The sequence below is a fragment of the Ochlerotatus camptorhynchus genome, unplaced genomic scaffold (assembly GCF_037179485.1).
Source record: "Ochlerotatus camptorhynchus isolate MF236.1 unplaced genomic scaffold, CSIRO-AGI_Acam_v1.1 ptg000401l, whole genome shotgun sequence".
Taxonomy (NCBI): Eukaryota; Metazoa; Arthropoda; class Insecta; order Diptera; family Culicidae; genus Ochlerotatus; species Ochlerotatus camptorhynchus.
Window position 1 is genome coordinate 1824270 of NW_027040887.1, and position 17647 is coordinate 1841916.

The 17647-nt window shown below is 39.2% G+C and overlaps 1 protein-coding gene across 1 annotated transcript in view; it reads left to right on the forward strand.

The window, feature by feature from the left end:
* Nucleotides 1-9435, forward strand: part of LOC135710741 (uncharacterized) — a 42547-nt gene extending 33112 nt beyond the window's left edge. Inside the window, exon 5 of the mRNA XM_065233406.1 lies at nucleotides 8383-9435. Within this exon, the coding sequence (XP_065089478.1) occupies nucleotides 8383-8623 (241 nt within the window). The 3' untranslated portion in view covers nucleotides 8624-9435. The remainder of the gene's footprint in view (nucleotides 1-8382) is intronic.
* Nucleotides 9436-17647: the final 8212 nt, after the last annotated feature.

Sequence of the window (17647 nt, forward strand, 5' to 3'; positions counted from 1 at the left end):
TTATGAGAGTTTTCAGGAATCTTGAGATGAATTTTCCGTGCACTTCTGAGACATTTATAGAGAATTCATGAGAACAGGGAATCTTAGACCAGTTTACAAAAAATAGGAATTCCAGAGACTCTTTAAAGGATTGTAAGGGGAGAGATCTTCGGGGAAGTTGATTAAAAATCTGTTATTTGTTTGAGGTAACAGAGGAGTTTTGAGCAAGGTTGCAAAGACTCATTTCAGCTAAAACAATGTTTTTCTAAATTATGAAATAATTAGATGCCATGATCAAATTTTGAATTTTAAGGATACAAGAAGAGGTTGCAAAGAATGTGTTTGACATATTAAATCTGTTTATTTCACATCATGAGAGTCACAGTCAGTGATTTTTGACAAACTCACTCACTCACTCAGCGATCAGCAAATCGCTGATTGTGACTCATAGAAAGCAAAATTTACAGGTTTTATGTTTCCAACGCATACTTTGTAACCTCTTCTTGTAAGTTACAAGTAAAACATGCCATGATACCATCTTTTGGTTTTATTATTCCGAAAAACATTATTTTAGCTGAAATGAGTCTTTGCAACCTTGGTTTTGAGAAAGTTTTTAAAATAAACTGTGAAATATCAACTGGTTCATGGAATTTTAGAAAATTATTGAATTTATAGAAGTTTTAAGGAAACTTCAATTGTTTGTCCAAGTAAATTCACATAAATTTTCAGAAGACTCAGGAAAATGTAGGTGACAAAGATGGCATTTCGTTCTGAGTGGCGTAAAAATAGCTCTAATTCCAAGTAACCAAAAGTTCTGATAAAAGGAAATTTGTGGCTTAAGCAGCTTGGTTGAAGGTGGTCTGTCTATAGAATTCTACCCAGACAACCAGATTGCACGTATATTCAAAGTTGTTTTCGTGATATACAAACACATATACAAACAAACAATTCGTATAGAATGCAAAGAAATGGCTTATACGTACAAAAGTGGAGGCCATATATGTGCATATTTTCATTTAATTTTAAACGAGTTGATTTAACATCATATACGTTTTAATCTGTAATAACAAATTCATTTTGAAAAGTCTTACGATGTAATCCGATTTAATTTGTGATACAGTACGACGGAAAAATGAGTCATCGCATATAGGTCGGAAATTTGTATTCTATACGATTTAACTTAAACATAATACGAGGAATGCCATTCTTATATGCGATTTTGACTTAAACTGTAGCAATTTACAATACTGTCTGTACATTGTTATACGACTTCTGGTTGTCTGGGTAAGCAGCCTCATTTTTATGTCGTTGTAAGAGGCAAAGTAGGTATTAATGTGTATTGATTTATCAGCATAAGTAGTAGAATTAGAGCTTTAACCCCAGTCCTTCTGCATGAGAGCCCCAGTACGAACCGCTGCGTCATCTGAGATATAATAAAGCTGTTGGAGTTTTCAGTGCCAGCTGACTGACTTGAATACGAAACACAACACATTGATGAATTTTAAATTGGTGTTTGCCCGCATGGTATTCCATTACATTTGTAGCGCAGTGGTTAGCGTTCGTAGATCGCATGCCGAATACACGGGTTCGAATCCAGGAAATTACTTATTAACTTATTTTTTTATTTTTGGATACAATGTTGATGCACTGCATATATATAAGAATTATGATTTATTCGGGCCACTGTTTATTACATATTTACGTACATTAAATTTTGTTACTAATAAAGACTTGTGCGGATTGCTTCATGTGGCTTGAAAGTTCTGTCGGAACTTTATTTGAACTTTATGGAACTTGAAAGTTCTGTCGGAACTTTATTTGAACTTAATGGAACTTAATGGAAAGTGATTTTAATCGTTGAATGCGGAACTTTTGGTTACTTGGGATGTTCCTTGAACATCTACAAAGTTCCCTTATCTTTACTTATTTAAAATTAAATCATCTTCTGCGAAGTTCCATCAACATCCATGATTTTCTCCAAAACTTCAGGAAAGTTATTAAAAATTTTCTACAAATTTTTCAAAATCATCTGAGTGAAACAAAGTTCCTAAAACATCCACTAAGTTCCCAAATCAAACCCTGTATGCTGAACTTATATAATACTAACTGAGCTTCTACAAAATTCCCTGAACTATTACGAACTTCCCTGAACTTTTGAAATAAATCAAGCTGAACAATGCATTAGGTTGTAATTAACATTGATCAATTCTCTTCGTCGACTTTCACTTTCGTTAATAACTTGAGAACAGAACCGTTTCTTGATGTGTTATTCATATTAGATGCTTGATAAATGCCTATTTTATCGATCTGTGTGCTGAAAATAGCTGGGAATGTTTTTACATTGCCGTGGTGATACAAAGAGAAAATCGACGTAGATAATCTGTCATTGTTACATAGGACCTAATGCAATGTTCAGCTTGACATTCAAGCACTTCCATTATGTTTTACGGTTTTCCTCACATTGCTACGTAATTCGCATGACTTGTATTAAGTTCTCAGAATTCATATGAAGTTATGTGCACTTCTACAAACTTTCCTGAACTTTTTTACAATTTCATTAATTCCCTCAAGATCAACAAAGCTCGCTGGATTTATATAGATTTTACTGATCATCTATAAGTCCATTAAACTAAAGGAATACCCTGACACTAAATGAAGAACTTGTATGAAGTTTTTTTTTAATTAAACAAAGTTCCCAACGAAGTTTTCCAAACTTCTAAAAAGGTTCCCAATTTTACGAAGTTATTCCGATTTTGTTTCGAAACACCTTGAATCTCTTCGAAATACTCTGAAGCTCAACGAAAGAGAAAATTAGTTGCTGCTATCGAGCAAGCTTGGCACTTTACTAATTTAATTTCGTTGAGTTCGGAGAAGTTGACCTTCATTTGTAAAGCGATTTTTTTCCTCATATTTTTGATAGTTTGATTTCAATTTTTGACCAAATAGGAACACTGAACAAAGTAACATTATAATTGAGTGTAGTCCTAACTAACATAGCCAATTAATGACTTTGGAAATGTATCGAAAGCACTATTTTGAGAGTTCGCAAAGCGCTCGCTACAGATGCATACAAAGCCTAGAAGACAAATAAGAAGTGCATCTAGTACACTTTGTTACGAACCGAAAAAAAAAAACATTTGCTAAATAAGCGTTAACTGCTACAAGCCTAGAAGAATAGCATTTGCGAGTTGACTTCCATTCCATTCTACAAGCAAATTCATAAATGCAATCTTGCATTCATATGGATTAAACAATTTAATTCACGAATGATGCTTTAGAAACTGATTCATGAATTCAACGGTATAAACAATCGACAGAGATCATTGGGAGAGTTTTTATGCGACTGGGAATGTTCTCTCTTCACTTTTCTCCACCAGATGCTCAGTCGTTGATGGTACCCGCTCCGCCGGACGTGCTGGTTTTTCTAAAGAACTAAATTTTACTGAAATCGACTTCCCTTCGGTCGTTAGCATCGCTTGAATTTTTCCTCCAACTTCGTTTATCCTTCGAGATATCCTTGTCATAAATTTGGTTTTTATTCACTATGAGGATCCATCCTTAAAGTTCAATTTGTAAACAGAGGAGATTTTATGATACACTTTTAAAAGCCTAAAAGGCAACAATATATGCCTTTTACTTTCATTTAAAAGCTAATAGTTTTATGATTGCTTTGATAATGATAGAACAGGTTTATAGAGTATTTTATCAAGACATTAAGAAAAAATTGTTAATGAAGTTTATGATTGATTTATAGAATAGTTTTATGGTGGGATTGAGAACTACTTTAAATTTAATTTTAAAACAAGACAGTTTTTTACTTCTCGCTAGACTGTAAAAGGTTTTAAAACAGCGAAAAGGTGAACTACTAAGCAGGAACGTTTTACACTGTGAAATGCTGTGTTTAAACTAAATGGATTATTCATTGCCATAATTAAACCATCATAGCTCAGAGTGGATGCCAAATGATTGCAGAACTGTTACTTGGGGCTCTACACACTTAAAGAACCCAATTTTGGTACATTGGAACTTTTTTTTTTTAAATAAATGCGATTACAATAAATATTTTTTTCGGAAATAAAGAAAAATTAACCGTTAGGGGAACGCGATTACGAGCGTTTTGTCTGTCTGTCTATGTGTCAAGCAGTGTTGGCAAAATTAGAAATCAATTGATATTTTTCCGCTCTCATGCGCTCGCAATATCACGCGTGATATTGGAACAAAATATCATGCTTGATATTGATTTAACAAGCTCCTTTTATATTGCGAGACTATTCACAACGTGCAAAAATCAAGCTGAGAGTTGACTCGACACAAAAATGATTCCATTGCACATTGTTTTCTTAGAGATAGAAAGCATAGTTTGCTATCTCTTTTTAATCTTCACCGATGGCAGACGCGAAGGAACTGCTGCAAGCCGTTATGGAAGTTTCGGTTGCATTCGGGTGTAAAGCAAAAATCATTAAACTCAATCTCACCACAGTTTGGTGAGATTTGCAGTTGGTGAGTTTTGTTAGCTTGATATTCCGAGCTGCGATATCACAGCTTGCAAAATCAACCGGAGTTGTTTGCTTGTAGATTTTTGTCTACGACAATCAAGCGTGATCTTGGGCGTTGGTGAGATTTGATTTTTTGATATTTTCCCAATACTGGTGTCAAGACTGACAAATCGACATGAACGATCGTAGAAATTACCATGAAATTCCTGCTCAAAGCATGCTACTGATATCTGTCTCCCTGTTCGCTGGACACGTTAAGTTAAGCCACGAGCGCGCGTGCAAAATGTATGAGTGGTTTGTGTCTTATCTATTCTAGCCAAATGATAGGGTAGAGAATTACTTCGGCCTAATCGCCCATTTTGGGCCTATCGAGCAGAAAACTTTAAATAAATCCATGATTTCAGAGTTAACAAGTCAATTATGCGTTTGGTACGATACTTTAGTTAATAAGCTACCGAAGGAAGTCAACGCGTGAACGCGTGATATGAATGTTTGCTCCTATTATTCCCAAAAACAAAAGAAGCGCTCCGACCGAATCATGTTTTATCTTCATCCGATAGGCCGAAGTTAATTCGTTTCAATGCGTTAGGCCAAGTTTAGAATCCGTAGGCCGAGTTTGGCGTCAAGAAGCAGTGTTAGACTTTTGACAATATCTCAACAATTGGTTTCTCTTTATCAAATCTTCTGGTACATACGGAAAGGTAAATAAATTTGGAAGGCCTAAGTAATAATAACATTCCGTTTGGTGCTAAACTGCGCTAGATTAAGAAAGACTAAGTGCGGGTTGTGCTTAATAGGCCGGAAATGGGGTAGTTAACCCTACCTTATTCAACACCAAATATTTCGATGTTGTGGTTGAATAAATTCTCCAGATTTGTGTGAACAAAGCCTGAACAGAAGTTATTATTAAAAATAGTACAAGTATTATTAAGCATGAAGTGGAATAAAATCGTTAAGAAATCGTTTCTTCAATAGGCAATTGTTTGTTGGGATGTATCTGTAGACATTTCTTTCGTCGTCTTCTTATGGAGTCTTATGGAGAAACAAGCGATAAGTTCCTAGAGTTTTTTCGACTACTAATAGAAAGTTTTCCTGAGCTTCTTCTGAGCTTCCCCGAATATTTTATGGCTTCCTATGGATTTGTCATCCGATTTTTTTCCGAAAGCTTCTTCAAATTTTCGTCAAAAGTTTTTCAATATTTGTCTTGGAAGCTCCCGGATGTTTTTTCGACATTTCTTAGAACTTCTTCGAACTTCCTCCAGAAGAGCTTCTTTATTCTTTCTCTGGATTTTTTTTTTCGGCTTCCTTCAGAAACTAATTTAAACATTTCCTGGAAATTTCATCCGACTTCTCCTGCCAAGCAAAATTTTCGTTCTTAGTCCAAAAGTTTGAATTTTCGCCTTCAATAACGGCAAAAACATGAATTTAATTTAAAAAATAAAATACCGATAAATACCGACTTTTTAATACATTTGATACCGATAATCTTGAAAACAATCTGGCAACGCTGGGCGGGACTCTTATTATAACATTGACTCTGATTTAGTAAAGCGCGCACGTGCAAAATGTGTGCGTGGTTTGTGTCTTATCTATTCTGGACAAATTATATGTATCCAGTAGAAATACTCAGAGAGAGAGATAGGCGGAGAAAACAAAATACAATTCAGCAGCAGGGATTTGTTCCTAAATTATCTTGCAACCCTTGCTAGAAGCTAGTATTTCAAATGACTTTTATTTTTGATTCGATTTACGTGCAAAATAATAATTGATTGCATCGCAATATTTTGCACATTTCTTGTTGCCATTCATTAACCAACGAAGATCAATTAATCAATAGAGTTAGAATATTGTTTTTGGTTCCAAAAACTAGTTGAATTTGAGAAGCACACAAAACATAGAGGTGATTGAATTTCTGTTCGATTGCAATACTCTCAAATTTATTCTAGTAAGAATAAGAAATCCTCGGAAAAAATCTAATTGAACTGTTCGATTGGCTCGGATTTTGACAGTTCATTTGGCTCAAAACATTCTCTCCGCCCATCTCTCCCTCTGAGTATTTCTAGTATCCAGATAAAAAAATCCTATGGTTTTGACAGATCAGATCGCTGCACATTTGAATCGACCGTTATATGCAAAGTTGAGTGTAAGTTTCATGTCGGTTTATCGGTGTTATCCCTTTTGTCGAACATCTCTGTGATTTCTCTTGGTAGTGCAGAGGATTTTTCAGCTTCCAACAAGGCGAGCATCTATCACGTCACCATATTCCTACCCGTTCCTCAACTGACCTGCATTTGGACGTGGTTGGTGCTGGTGTTGCCAATTGTAAAGTTTGAGATCATCAGATTTTACACACTGAGAATGCATCATCCGTTGATTATCTGTGCAATTACATGTAATCTAGCAAAAACGGATTAGCAACCGCGGGTGGTCAATCATGCTCAAGCTCATGGAGTCGGCCCAGGGAAAATTCAGACTTTTCGTGCTTCAATTTTGGTTGTAAATAAAACTGATAGTATCGGTATTTGATATTGGGTGGATACTCACCGAAGCAGTTGCGTTTTGGAAGTGTTTTTCTATTACATTCAAAACGGTATTTCCAACCAAACTTCTAAAGAAAATTTTCACTGTGCCACTCCGATTGCATCATCAGATTGAACATGGAGCTCAGTTGTAGATGCATTCCTCAACCGACTCCAAGAACATGCGAATTATACCAGGGAAACGGTTGCCCTCTTCCGCTCTACCTGCAACGTCCCCATCGACGGAAGGCGCCATCTGTGCAGAGCCACAGGAAAACCGCACGGCGAATAAGAAATTATCTCTGAAATGCTATCGCTTGAGATGTTTATTTTTATTTGACTCGTTCCCTTCGCCTTTTTTATTTTTTTTTTTCATCCAACTGATTTCTTTGTCCATTGCCAACCGGCGGGGAGCCATAAAAGCCGAGACTCTGTGATCTGCTTTCTTGCTTGAATGCTTCGAACATGGCCCTAATTAGGTGCTTCGTTCTGTGCCCTCGACGGATCATCGGAGGTGGTGACCGGGCTGTAATCGGATGCCTCCCGATACTCCCGGGACTGACTTGACTGTGGCCAGGTAGTTTAGTTCAGCTTCATTGCATTGAATCTTGGATGCTTAGGACAGAGACGGAAAGAATTAAGCTTTGCCGATCAAGCGGGCGGTGGCACCCCCCGGAGATAGCCCCTGTCTTCTGCGATGCACTAGAACCAGACAATTACGGGTTAATTCTCCGCGCGTTGATTCGATTTGACGTGCCGGAGCTGTTGGTTATTCTGATAGGTTGCAACATTCTTTGCCACGGCGGGATTCATTCGAGTGCGGTAGTTTGAAACGATGTGGAATGATCCTATGTCTTTGCAGCATGCAGCTGAGCGAGCAGAGAAAGACTTTAACAATGTTCGTTTAGAAGGGAAACAGGACAGGAAAAGGGAAGCTCATTTAAGTTTTTTTTTTTACGAGATCTTATAATTATTGGGATTTACGGCCGGCAAAAAATGCAATATGCGAGTACAATGACAGCGGTTAATTACAAGTTTTAAAATTTTAAAGACACTCTTTATGATGTTCTAATTTGACGTTGATGTGCATTTTATCTTTCTCCATTGATGAACTGTTGCTGTTGCATTGGAGATCGTACCGATAGGTACCATTCCGTCATGTGTTTCATAATAAGATGTTATGGAGGGCTCAATTTCAGTCACTCGTTTTACTTCGTCGTTAATTTATTTTGAACGATCAACCGCTCAGACTCATTTCTGAAACTGTCGCAAACCTGTCTATACACCGAATCAAGAAAACAAAAAACGGAAGATCCATAAAAATCATTCAAGCTACTTTATTGATTCATTAATTCACGGAATATTTCTACTCTCTGCTCTCCTTCCAGTGGCGGTAACAACTTGGACAACCGCTTCGACGAGAGTGGCCAATCGGTACAGACGACGTTCACCTCCTTCAGCAACAACAACGGACACTTCCTTCAAACGACGCACTTCGTGGACAAGGATGGCAAGGTGACGACCCACAAGCACGAATCGGGCAAGGAAAGTAATTCCAACCCACAGTCGGACTCGCACTCGTCCTCTCCTTCGTCTTCTACTACTTCTTCACCCCCGAAGAAGAACTAAATCTTCTATCAAATCAACTCGAAACTGCACAATTAGCATAGTCATAATGTGGATGGAGATGGGAGCGAGAAATGTATCGAAAAAAAAAACTGTAATCTTGATAGACACATCCCGGCGTGCCTAGCTCCCAGCATGTGTTTCGCGCAGGTATCGAAGCCATCCCATTCAACATTAGAGACATCATTCTTTGAAGTCCCATCCACGCCGGAAACGTAAAACATCCCAGTAATTAATTTGTCCCAGACAAACAAATCCAACACCGCTGCCGACTTCGACATCATCCAAGAAGCAAAAAGCATCAGAAAAAAAGTCGTAATCCACTCAAAGCCTTCCTCCACACAAGATCTAAGAAGCGCTCAGATAACAAAAAAAAATAAACTGGAACGCACAGGAAACGGCAGTGTGAAATTATACGCGCAAATTACCGATATGCGAAGAAAGCAAAAATCGAAATTAATCTCTCTTTTTCGTGTCACACACATTTGACTGGCTGCTGCCGCGATCAAAGATGATGATGAGTAGCGAGCAAACCAGAAAGCCTAATGGAAAGAAGATACATCTAACAGTATAGAAATCAAGCGAAGCAAATTTTTCGGAAAGGAAGAAGACGAGCCACCAACGATCATCGACTAGATGGCGCGATGCGCGGAGAATGCGAACTTCCCGAAAACTAATTTATTGTGTGTGTACTGATTCGTAATTTAAAATGCCAATTTAAGTTAATGCCTAGAGTTTAGATGATAACACGATACAAAAAAAAACATAAACGAAAAGAATCGTGAATAAAGTAATACAAAGTTAAGCAATAAGAAGCGGACGGGACTCGTGCCGGGCGGTTGATTGAGAAGACTATTGTGAAAGAGAAATCCATAGGATGGTCGTTAAATGCGGCTCGGGGCTTGAGATAGTTGATGATCGCGATTTTTTTCAAGACTTATAATTAAATACGATCGGAATGCAAAATGAGATCGTTTTTGTTATCGTTGGTACGTGCTCGATAGATTTCGCGATAATCGAATCCACCACGCAGCGCATGAACATTAGTTTGATTGGCTCCAGCGTTGAATACCGACGACAGGATGTGACATAAAAATAATGTGCGCATAATCTTGTAGTGTTTTCAACTCCAGCCAAATTGAGTCTTACTTTTTTTTTATTCTAACGCACATGGCATTTATTATATCCCCACAGGATTGCAATGATCGGGGTTGGTTTGGGCCGAACGGAGTAGTTCTATGGTGACCAAATAAACACCACGACAATTTTAAAATTAAACGTAACATGTACCATGTTGCAATAATGCCCAAAGTTGATGGCTTTTAATAATTAGAGTAGTTTTGTTGATTAGATGGTCCATGAATTGCATATTCTTAAAGCAACATATTTAAAAAATCGGGAAAAATCTGGATCATATTTCACGTGATCTGTGTGTGTATCTGGCAAGACGACTGAAAATCTGGAAAATCCAGATAAATCTGGAATACTGGCGACGCTGCATACGACACTCCTCCGGTAATATCTCCTCCTCCCAAATCTTGTTAATTACCTTGTGCAGCGCTCTAGGCAGTGCTTCACAACCGTATTTTAATAGCTCACTTGATAGTTGATCTACACCAGTTGCTTTGTTGTTCTTTAGCTGACTGATGTCCTCCTCAACTTCTTGAAGATCAGGGGCCGGTAGCCTGTCGTTTTCTGTGCCTGCTTCAAGGTCGGTTGCCGTGCCACCAAGACGAACAGACGTAACTCTTTGAAACAGTTTTTCTTGAAAACATAGTATCTCTAAACATAGGACCATAGTAACGACATCTCTTGGGCTTCTTGCAGAAAACAAGCTTGCTCGTAAATTCGCAATCAATATTGCATACAAGTTCTATAGATTGTATAAAACGTCAAAGTGATCCGATGCCAGCGCTGCAACGAGTAGTTCGCGGAACTGATAATATTCAAATCAACCGTTAAATGCGTGAACTAAGATACACAATAAAGTGTTACGTCTATTTGTCTGAGGTGCCACCTTCGTTTTCTGCTGCATCGCCGTTGAAGTGCTCGTCATAGTACCAACAATCAATATGAAACTATCGATTTTAAATTGGCTCAATACTTGACTAGCCTATTAGTCCCAAGCAAACGATTAAAGTACTCCATTCTAGTCGAAATTCTAGTACTACGCAATGTTTGTTTTGATTCGCTATGAAAGTTTGACAGATAAAATGAGGGGTTACTGGTTTTTCCTATGTTTCGAGGGGTGAATCGATTAGCTTGGGACCGAAGAGAGTACCAGAGCTGAGCCAAAAAGTTGAGCACGTTTCTTCGGGACCTACTTGTCTTAGAGTTACCTCTATGATTGAAGTGCATCCTCTTGGATGTAATTTAAAAATTTATTATTTGTTGTGTAGAGTACGGCAGTATGAAAATTGAATAGAAGTTGAAAATTAGCGAAGGGCCATTAATGCGACAGTACTAGTCAAACGCATACTTATTTACCTAACTCGTACAATGTACGAGGAGATTTTAAGTATTTCTTTGACTAGTACTATCGCGTTAATGGCATTTTCATACTGCCGTACTCTAGTGGAACTATACACCTACCCTCTTCAGACCTTTCTCTAGCTAATAAATTATCACACTAAAGCTACATGTTAGACAGCATTTCCAACCAACTCTGAAAATCGTAAATTTCACGGATGAAGTAACATAAAAACGTTTTGAATGTAACAACTCAAGGCGGGAGTAACCGTCAACATTGCTGATGATGGTACAGCACGCAACAACCACCTACCAACCGGTAGAAACTAACGATTTTAAATTGGCTCACTACTGATTTATATTGGTCCCAAGCAAATCTATTAACGTACCCCATTCTAGTCGAAATTCTAGTACTACACTATGTTTGTTTTGATTCGCTATGTAAGTGTGACAGATAAAATTAGGGGTTTGTATTTTCCTATGTTTCGAGGGGTGCATCGATTAGCTTGGGACCGAAGAAAGTACCAGAGCTGAGCCAAAAAGTTTAGCACGTTTCTTCGTGACCTTCTGGTCTTAGAGCTACCTCTATGACCCTACTGCTTTCTCTCTGAGATGACTAAGTTGGTCATGAAGAGTTGCTCCTCTCTTAATAGTTGGGTAAAGAAGAATTGCATTATAACACACCATCGACTGGAAATGCTTTCGGCAACGTGGGGCTTTACCTCTATGATAGTACTGCTTCCATCTCTCAATCAACTCACAGTCGTTCGTGAGAAGGTTACCGTCCTTACACATATCGACTTACGACACGTAGCCTTTGCCGAACTATTTACACACTTAGTTTTTTTTTTTTACCTGATCTCGACTGTGCAAATCTCGACAAAAAATGTTTTACTGAGATCTCAGCAAACATTTCATTTGTTTGCTGAGTTTCATCCGAGACTCAGCAATCAAATGTCACTTTTGCTGAGATCTCAGTGAAACTTATTTTTGCCGAGAATTGCACAGCCGAGCTCGGTAGAAAAAAAAACTAAGTGTGTAAATAGTTCAGGCAAAGGCTACGTGTCGTAAGTCGATATGTGTAAGGACGGTAACCTTCGCACGAACGAGAACTTCCGTGTGTCGTTTACGCGGTTCAGATTTTCCATCGCCTCGCGATCTCGGACTTCCTGCTGATGCTTCTTCCTTCGAAAAACCGAATTTTGTCTGTATCGCTCCACATTCAATCTCGTGCGGTGTTGCAGCATTCACGCCCGTGCTGCATTCTTCTCCTCTACTAACAGTTTGTATTCGCCGTCAAACCAGTCATTGCTTCGGTCCTGGATCGCAGTACCAAGTGCCACTGCAGCAGTACTACTCAACGGATGTCCTTCCAGTCATCTTCAAGAGTAGCTGCGCCAAACTGCTCTTCCTTGAGTAGTGCAGCTTCCAGCTGTTGCGCGTAATCCTGGAAAACTCCGGCGTCCCGTAATTGCTCAATGTTGGGTCGCGGCGTACGGCTTCGACGGGTGTTATACACCGTCGAGAGTTTTGAGCGCATGTATACTGCAACCACCGACAAACCGACACGACACTTAAATCTGACTTATGCCCGAAATCGTAAAAGGCCGATTTGAATGTCCTGTTACCGTTTGTCAGTCAAAAAGTAGTTCAATTGTAAAACTTTTATTGTTTCTAAGTGTTTATTGTTTATTTATTTACATATTGAATATTATATGCAGCTATATTAAATAATTCATAAATAAAAGCCTAGCTAGGATTAAATTAATTGCATGCACACTCAAGAAACAAATTCAAATTGATAACCTAAGAACACAATTTGTTACACTACACTACACGAAAACCGATACCCTTGGGAAAAGCTGATGCAGAGCTAAATGCATTTCCACAGAAGAGGCAAAGGACTACGATGAAAAATGATATATCTGAAAGGGAGAGGCTACTGGTGGTCCTATTAGTGATGGAATGTTCTTTTCCAAGTAACACCTCAAGTGAGAAACATCTCGAAACTAGACCAGTTGTGCACAGTGAAGTGGAAAAGTGACTATAATCTCAATTTATATTGTTAAATTGGAGAAAGTCGAACCAGGTAGGCCTAATCACCCATAAAACGATTATGGACCCCGGAACCAAAACCAGTAGTGCTCTATGGTAACACCTGCCCCCTTTCATATATCCCTCACCCAACCAGGACCTATTGTATTCCGGTTGAAGTCGTTCTGTTACCGGTTAGCTAAGGCAGCTGACCTGGAATAAAAGTCCCGTGCGAGGTGCGTAGCCAAACCCAAACCTCGACCAGCCAGAGGTCCATTGTGATCGCAGGTTCACGAATAGACCCACAGCCCACGTGGCCTCCGTCCGCAGAGGTTAGGCCAGGGGTACCGAAGCCGTCGTATCCAGCCAGCAGATCAACGAACGCAGCCGATCAGGTGCTTTTCGGTCCGCATGACCAACAACCGATCGCGAACCTACGACGTTCCACCACGCTCTTCTGCAGCAGCAGCCGGTCGGCCCATCATACCCACAAACACACATACCATTGCTGTAAGTCAGAATAAAAATGTTTTTAACTTTAGTTTGCGTTGTGTAGTTTTTTTATCTGGTGACTGGACTCTTGTTAAGCAGATTCCCTTGATAAAAGCCGACCCTGAGCGCAAAAGTGCCTCAAGATCGAGCTTGCCGGGAGCAATCAAAAGAGGCCTTGATAGCCCACCTTCAATGGTCCCCGTGGCTAGACCAGGGATCGAAGGCGTTGTAGGAGGGTCCGTCTGATCCCCCATTAACAGTCCAGTGATCCGATCTGTCAAAACCATAGGATTTTTTTATTTAGAAAAAAATAATTTGTACAGAATAGATCAGGCACGAACCAATTCATAACTGTTGCATGCGGATTCATGGCTTAGCTAAATATTTCCCGCGAACACGGAGCCAGATGTCAGTAGTGTGCTCTGGTCAGAAATTTTATTGTTTTAGCTATGGTCATTCATGTCGGTTTGTCGGTGCTGCAACTACACACTTAGTTTTTTCAACCGAGCTCGGTTGTGCAAATCTCAGCAAAAATAAGTTTCACTGAGATCTCAACAAAAGTGACATTTGATTGGTGAGTCTCGGATAATGCTTAGCTGAATCTCAGCAAACAAGAGAAATGTTTGCTGAGATCTCTGCGCACAATTTGGTTTTCTGGTGTTGGTATGGTGATCTCCAGGTGGCTTTGATGATATCCTTATACCCCGTACAGACTAAGGCTTATATCATGTAATATAGACTGTCTTGCAATGAGCACTCACATATAGAATTTCCAGTGAAAACTAGATGTATGAGTGCTCATTGCAAGACAGCCTATATTACATAATATAGGCCATAGTCTGTACGGGGCATTATACTGTTGATTATACTCCGTACAGACTATGGTATATATCATGTAATATAGGCTGTCTTGCAATGAGCACTCATACACCTAGTTTTCACTGGAAATCCTATGTATGAGTGCTCATTACAAGACAGCCTATATAACATGATATCAGGCATAACATTTGATAACGGCACAAAAGCATTTGTAAACAAACTTTCTAAGGCCCTTTACACGCGAACCAAAGTACGCCCATACAAACCAATACCAGATTCGGAAAGGTGATAGTTGCCCTTATCCGATGATGTTGCTGGTTTGCGTGGGCGTACTTTGGTTCGCGTGTAAAGGGCCTTAGAAAGTTTGTTTACAAATGCTTTTGTGCCATTATCAAATGTTATGCATGATATAAACCATAGTATGTACGGGGGAAAAGGTACTTCGGACTACCATACAACGGGAGGCTACCGTTTTTCTCGGCTTACTGCTTTATCGAATGAAACAATTATGCTGAAAAGGGCAGTGTAGACCGTTGCCTTAAGTGCTATTTTTTTTACAATTTTGTCTATGTTATATAAATTATACCATGCATACCAATCAGGCTAAGGCCTAGTTGTCCTCTGCTGTCCGAAGAAGTTGTCTCCACTCTACTCGATCCATGGCCACATTTCGCCAGCAACGTAGTCTGCGAAGGGACGAAGGGTCCGCAGGATGCCTTCTCCTTGATCGATCCAATTTGTCCGCTGCGTGCCTTTTCTTATTGTTCCTGTTGGGTCGCTTTCGAGAACCACTGGGTCGTCGTCCGGCATTCTTACGATGTGCCCAGCCCACCGTAGTCGTCCAATTTTTGCAATGTGGACGATGGATAGATTTCCTATTAGCTGGTGCAATTCGTGGTTCATTCGCCTCTTCCACGTTCCATCATCCATCTGCACTCCACCGTAGATGGTACGCAACACCTTCCGTTCGAAAACACCAAGTTGTTCCTCCACGAGCATAATCCAGGTCCAGGATCACCGGTCTAATCAGCGTCTTTTAGATAGTCAACTTCCTGCGGCGGCGAATATTATTCAACCGGAGGGAGTCCAAAGTAGGGACGATTCCCTGCCATAATGCGTCTTTGAATGTCTCTGCTGGTATCATTTTCAGCGGTCACAAGTAAGCCCAAATACACGAACTCGTCGACCACCTCGATTTCGTCACCGTCAATCTGAACTCGGGGTGGGAGGCTAACATTGTCTTCTCTTGAACCTCATCTTTTCTTGTATGTTGTCTCCGATGCGTTGATGGCAAGTCCAATCCGCCTAGCTTCTACTTTCAGTCTGATGTACGTTTAAGCAACCCAACTAACATTTTCTGCTTTGTAAGCCAACTTTTCCAGCATTGTGCTGTAAAGTAGCTGAAAAGAAGCTGCAGATACAGCTACAAGCAAAAGCTAGCAAAATAGTTTTGGAGAGTGTTTACTCAACTTTCTCACAACCATTATTCAATTTGTCAGTCGCACTGAATAACATCAGCCAATAAATGCTTATGTCACTTCTATACACACACTAATCAACTTTCAACTTGTAGCTGCAAAACTAAGCTAACAAAGTGAATATATTACTCATTTGATGGCTTCTAAATAACCAACCACTCTTGCTGAATAACATAAATATCAAAAGTGCTTTTTCAACAATTAAACAACCTGTACTCAGCTTATAAACTGTGTTAGAGCAACTTCGGAAGCATTTTCACAGTCAACTAGGTTTATTTTTAGACCTGTGCAGTTTTACAGCTTTTACTCTGCTCTTTTATAACTAGTCGAGAAAAATGATTCGTGTGCACTATTATAAAGCCTCTACTCAGCGATTTTGTTGTAGAAGGGAATGTTGATTTGTTTACACAAGTTCAAAGTGTTGGCGTAGCACAGTTGGTAGTGTCAAGGTTTGCCAATGAGGTCGTCTCGAGTTCGATTCCAGGTTCCGGTGCAGGGTAAATAATTTGGTGATGATTTGTAATTAATTTCGATTAATTTGATTCACAGCAAAATAAACTCAATAAATTCCTTCATAAAAAAGCGTAAACAGTATTTAACCCGGCTTCAAGAGAAAGCTGTGTAGTGATTATTGGATAACCAGGAAAAGGTTGAATAAGCGCCTTTCAAGTTCACACACAACTAAACAGCAGGATAACAGCTGTATAGAAGAAGCGTTAATGGATATGCAATAAGAGCTTCTCCCGACCGTTCCAACAGCCATAAGTAGCTGACTAAGTTCGCCAGATTTGCTTGTATAGAGGTTGAGTAAAGGTTTCCTCATATCGTATAACGTTTGAATACAGCTTGAGGCTGTATAAATGAAATGAGTAAAGCGTTACATTGTGAAAATTGTTAGTTGGGAATCGTCTCAAAGTTCCGTGCCATGATGTCGATGTGTTTTTGCACGATCTTCAGGAAGTCCATCACCTTGTCGTAACCCCCTTCGAGATTCAAAGGGACTCGAGTGTTTCCTCGATACTCGAACAACGCACATCACTCGATCCATCAACGCCTTGACCAATCGCGTCAGTGTATCCGGAAATACGTACTCGTGCATAATCTGCCATAACTGATCTCGATCGATTGGGTCGTATGTGGATTTGAAATCGATGAACAAATGATGTGTGGGCACGTTGTATTCGCGGCATTTCTGCAGAACCTGCCGAATCGCGAAAATTTGGTCCGTGTTCGCCATTTTTGTAGATCGGTAATATCTCCTCCTCACAAATCTTGGCAATTACCCAGTGCAGCGCTCTACACTGAACCAATTTGACATATTCCTGTTATGTGGAAATCTAATAAATTTGCGCTATAAGATAATCAATTGAAAATGATATGATTGAAAATGTGTCAGGTAAATTCTATATGAATATCTGATACATTTACAATGCTGATAATTTGGTAACTTTTATGTGATCGTCATATGATAAATGAAAATCAGTCAAATTATAATAATTAACTGAATGGATTTGAAACCCATAAGCATAAGCTTTACGTTTCACCACAATATAATATATGTGTCATAAATCAATCGAAGTAAAGTTTATGTGAAAATCACATGAAATTTACTTCTTCTTTTGACACATGTATTTAATCGATTTCTAAAAATAAATCGAAAAATAAACATCAGGCAGTGGGAGCTTTCACAGTTGTGTCTTTTTTTATTGTAGCTGATTTGGGATTCGATCAAGAA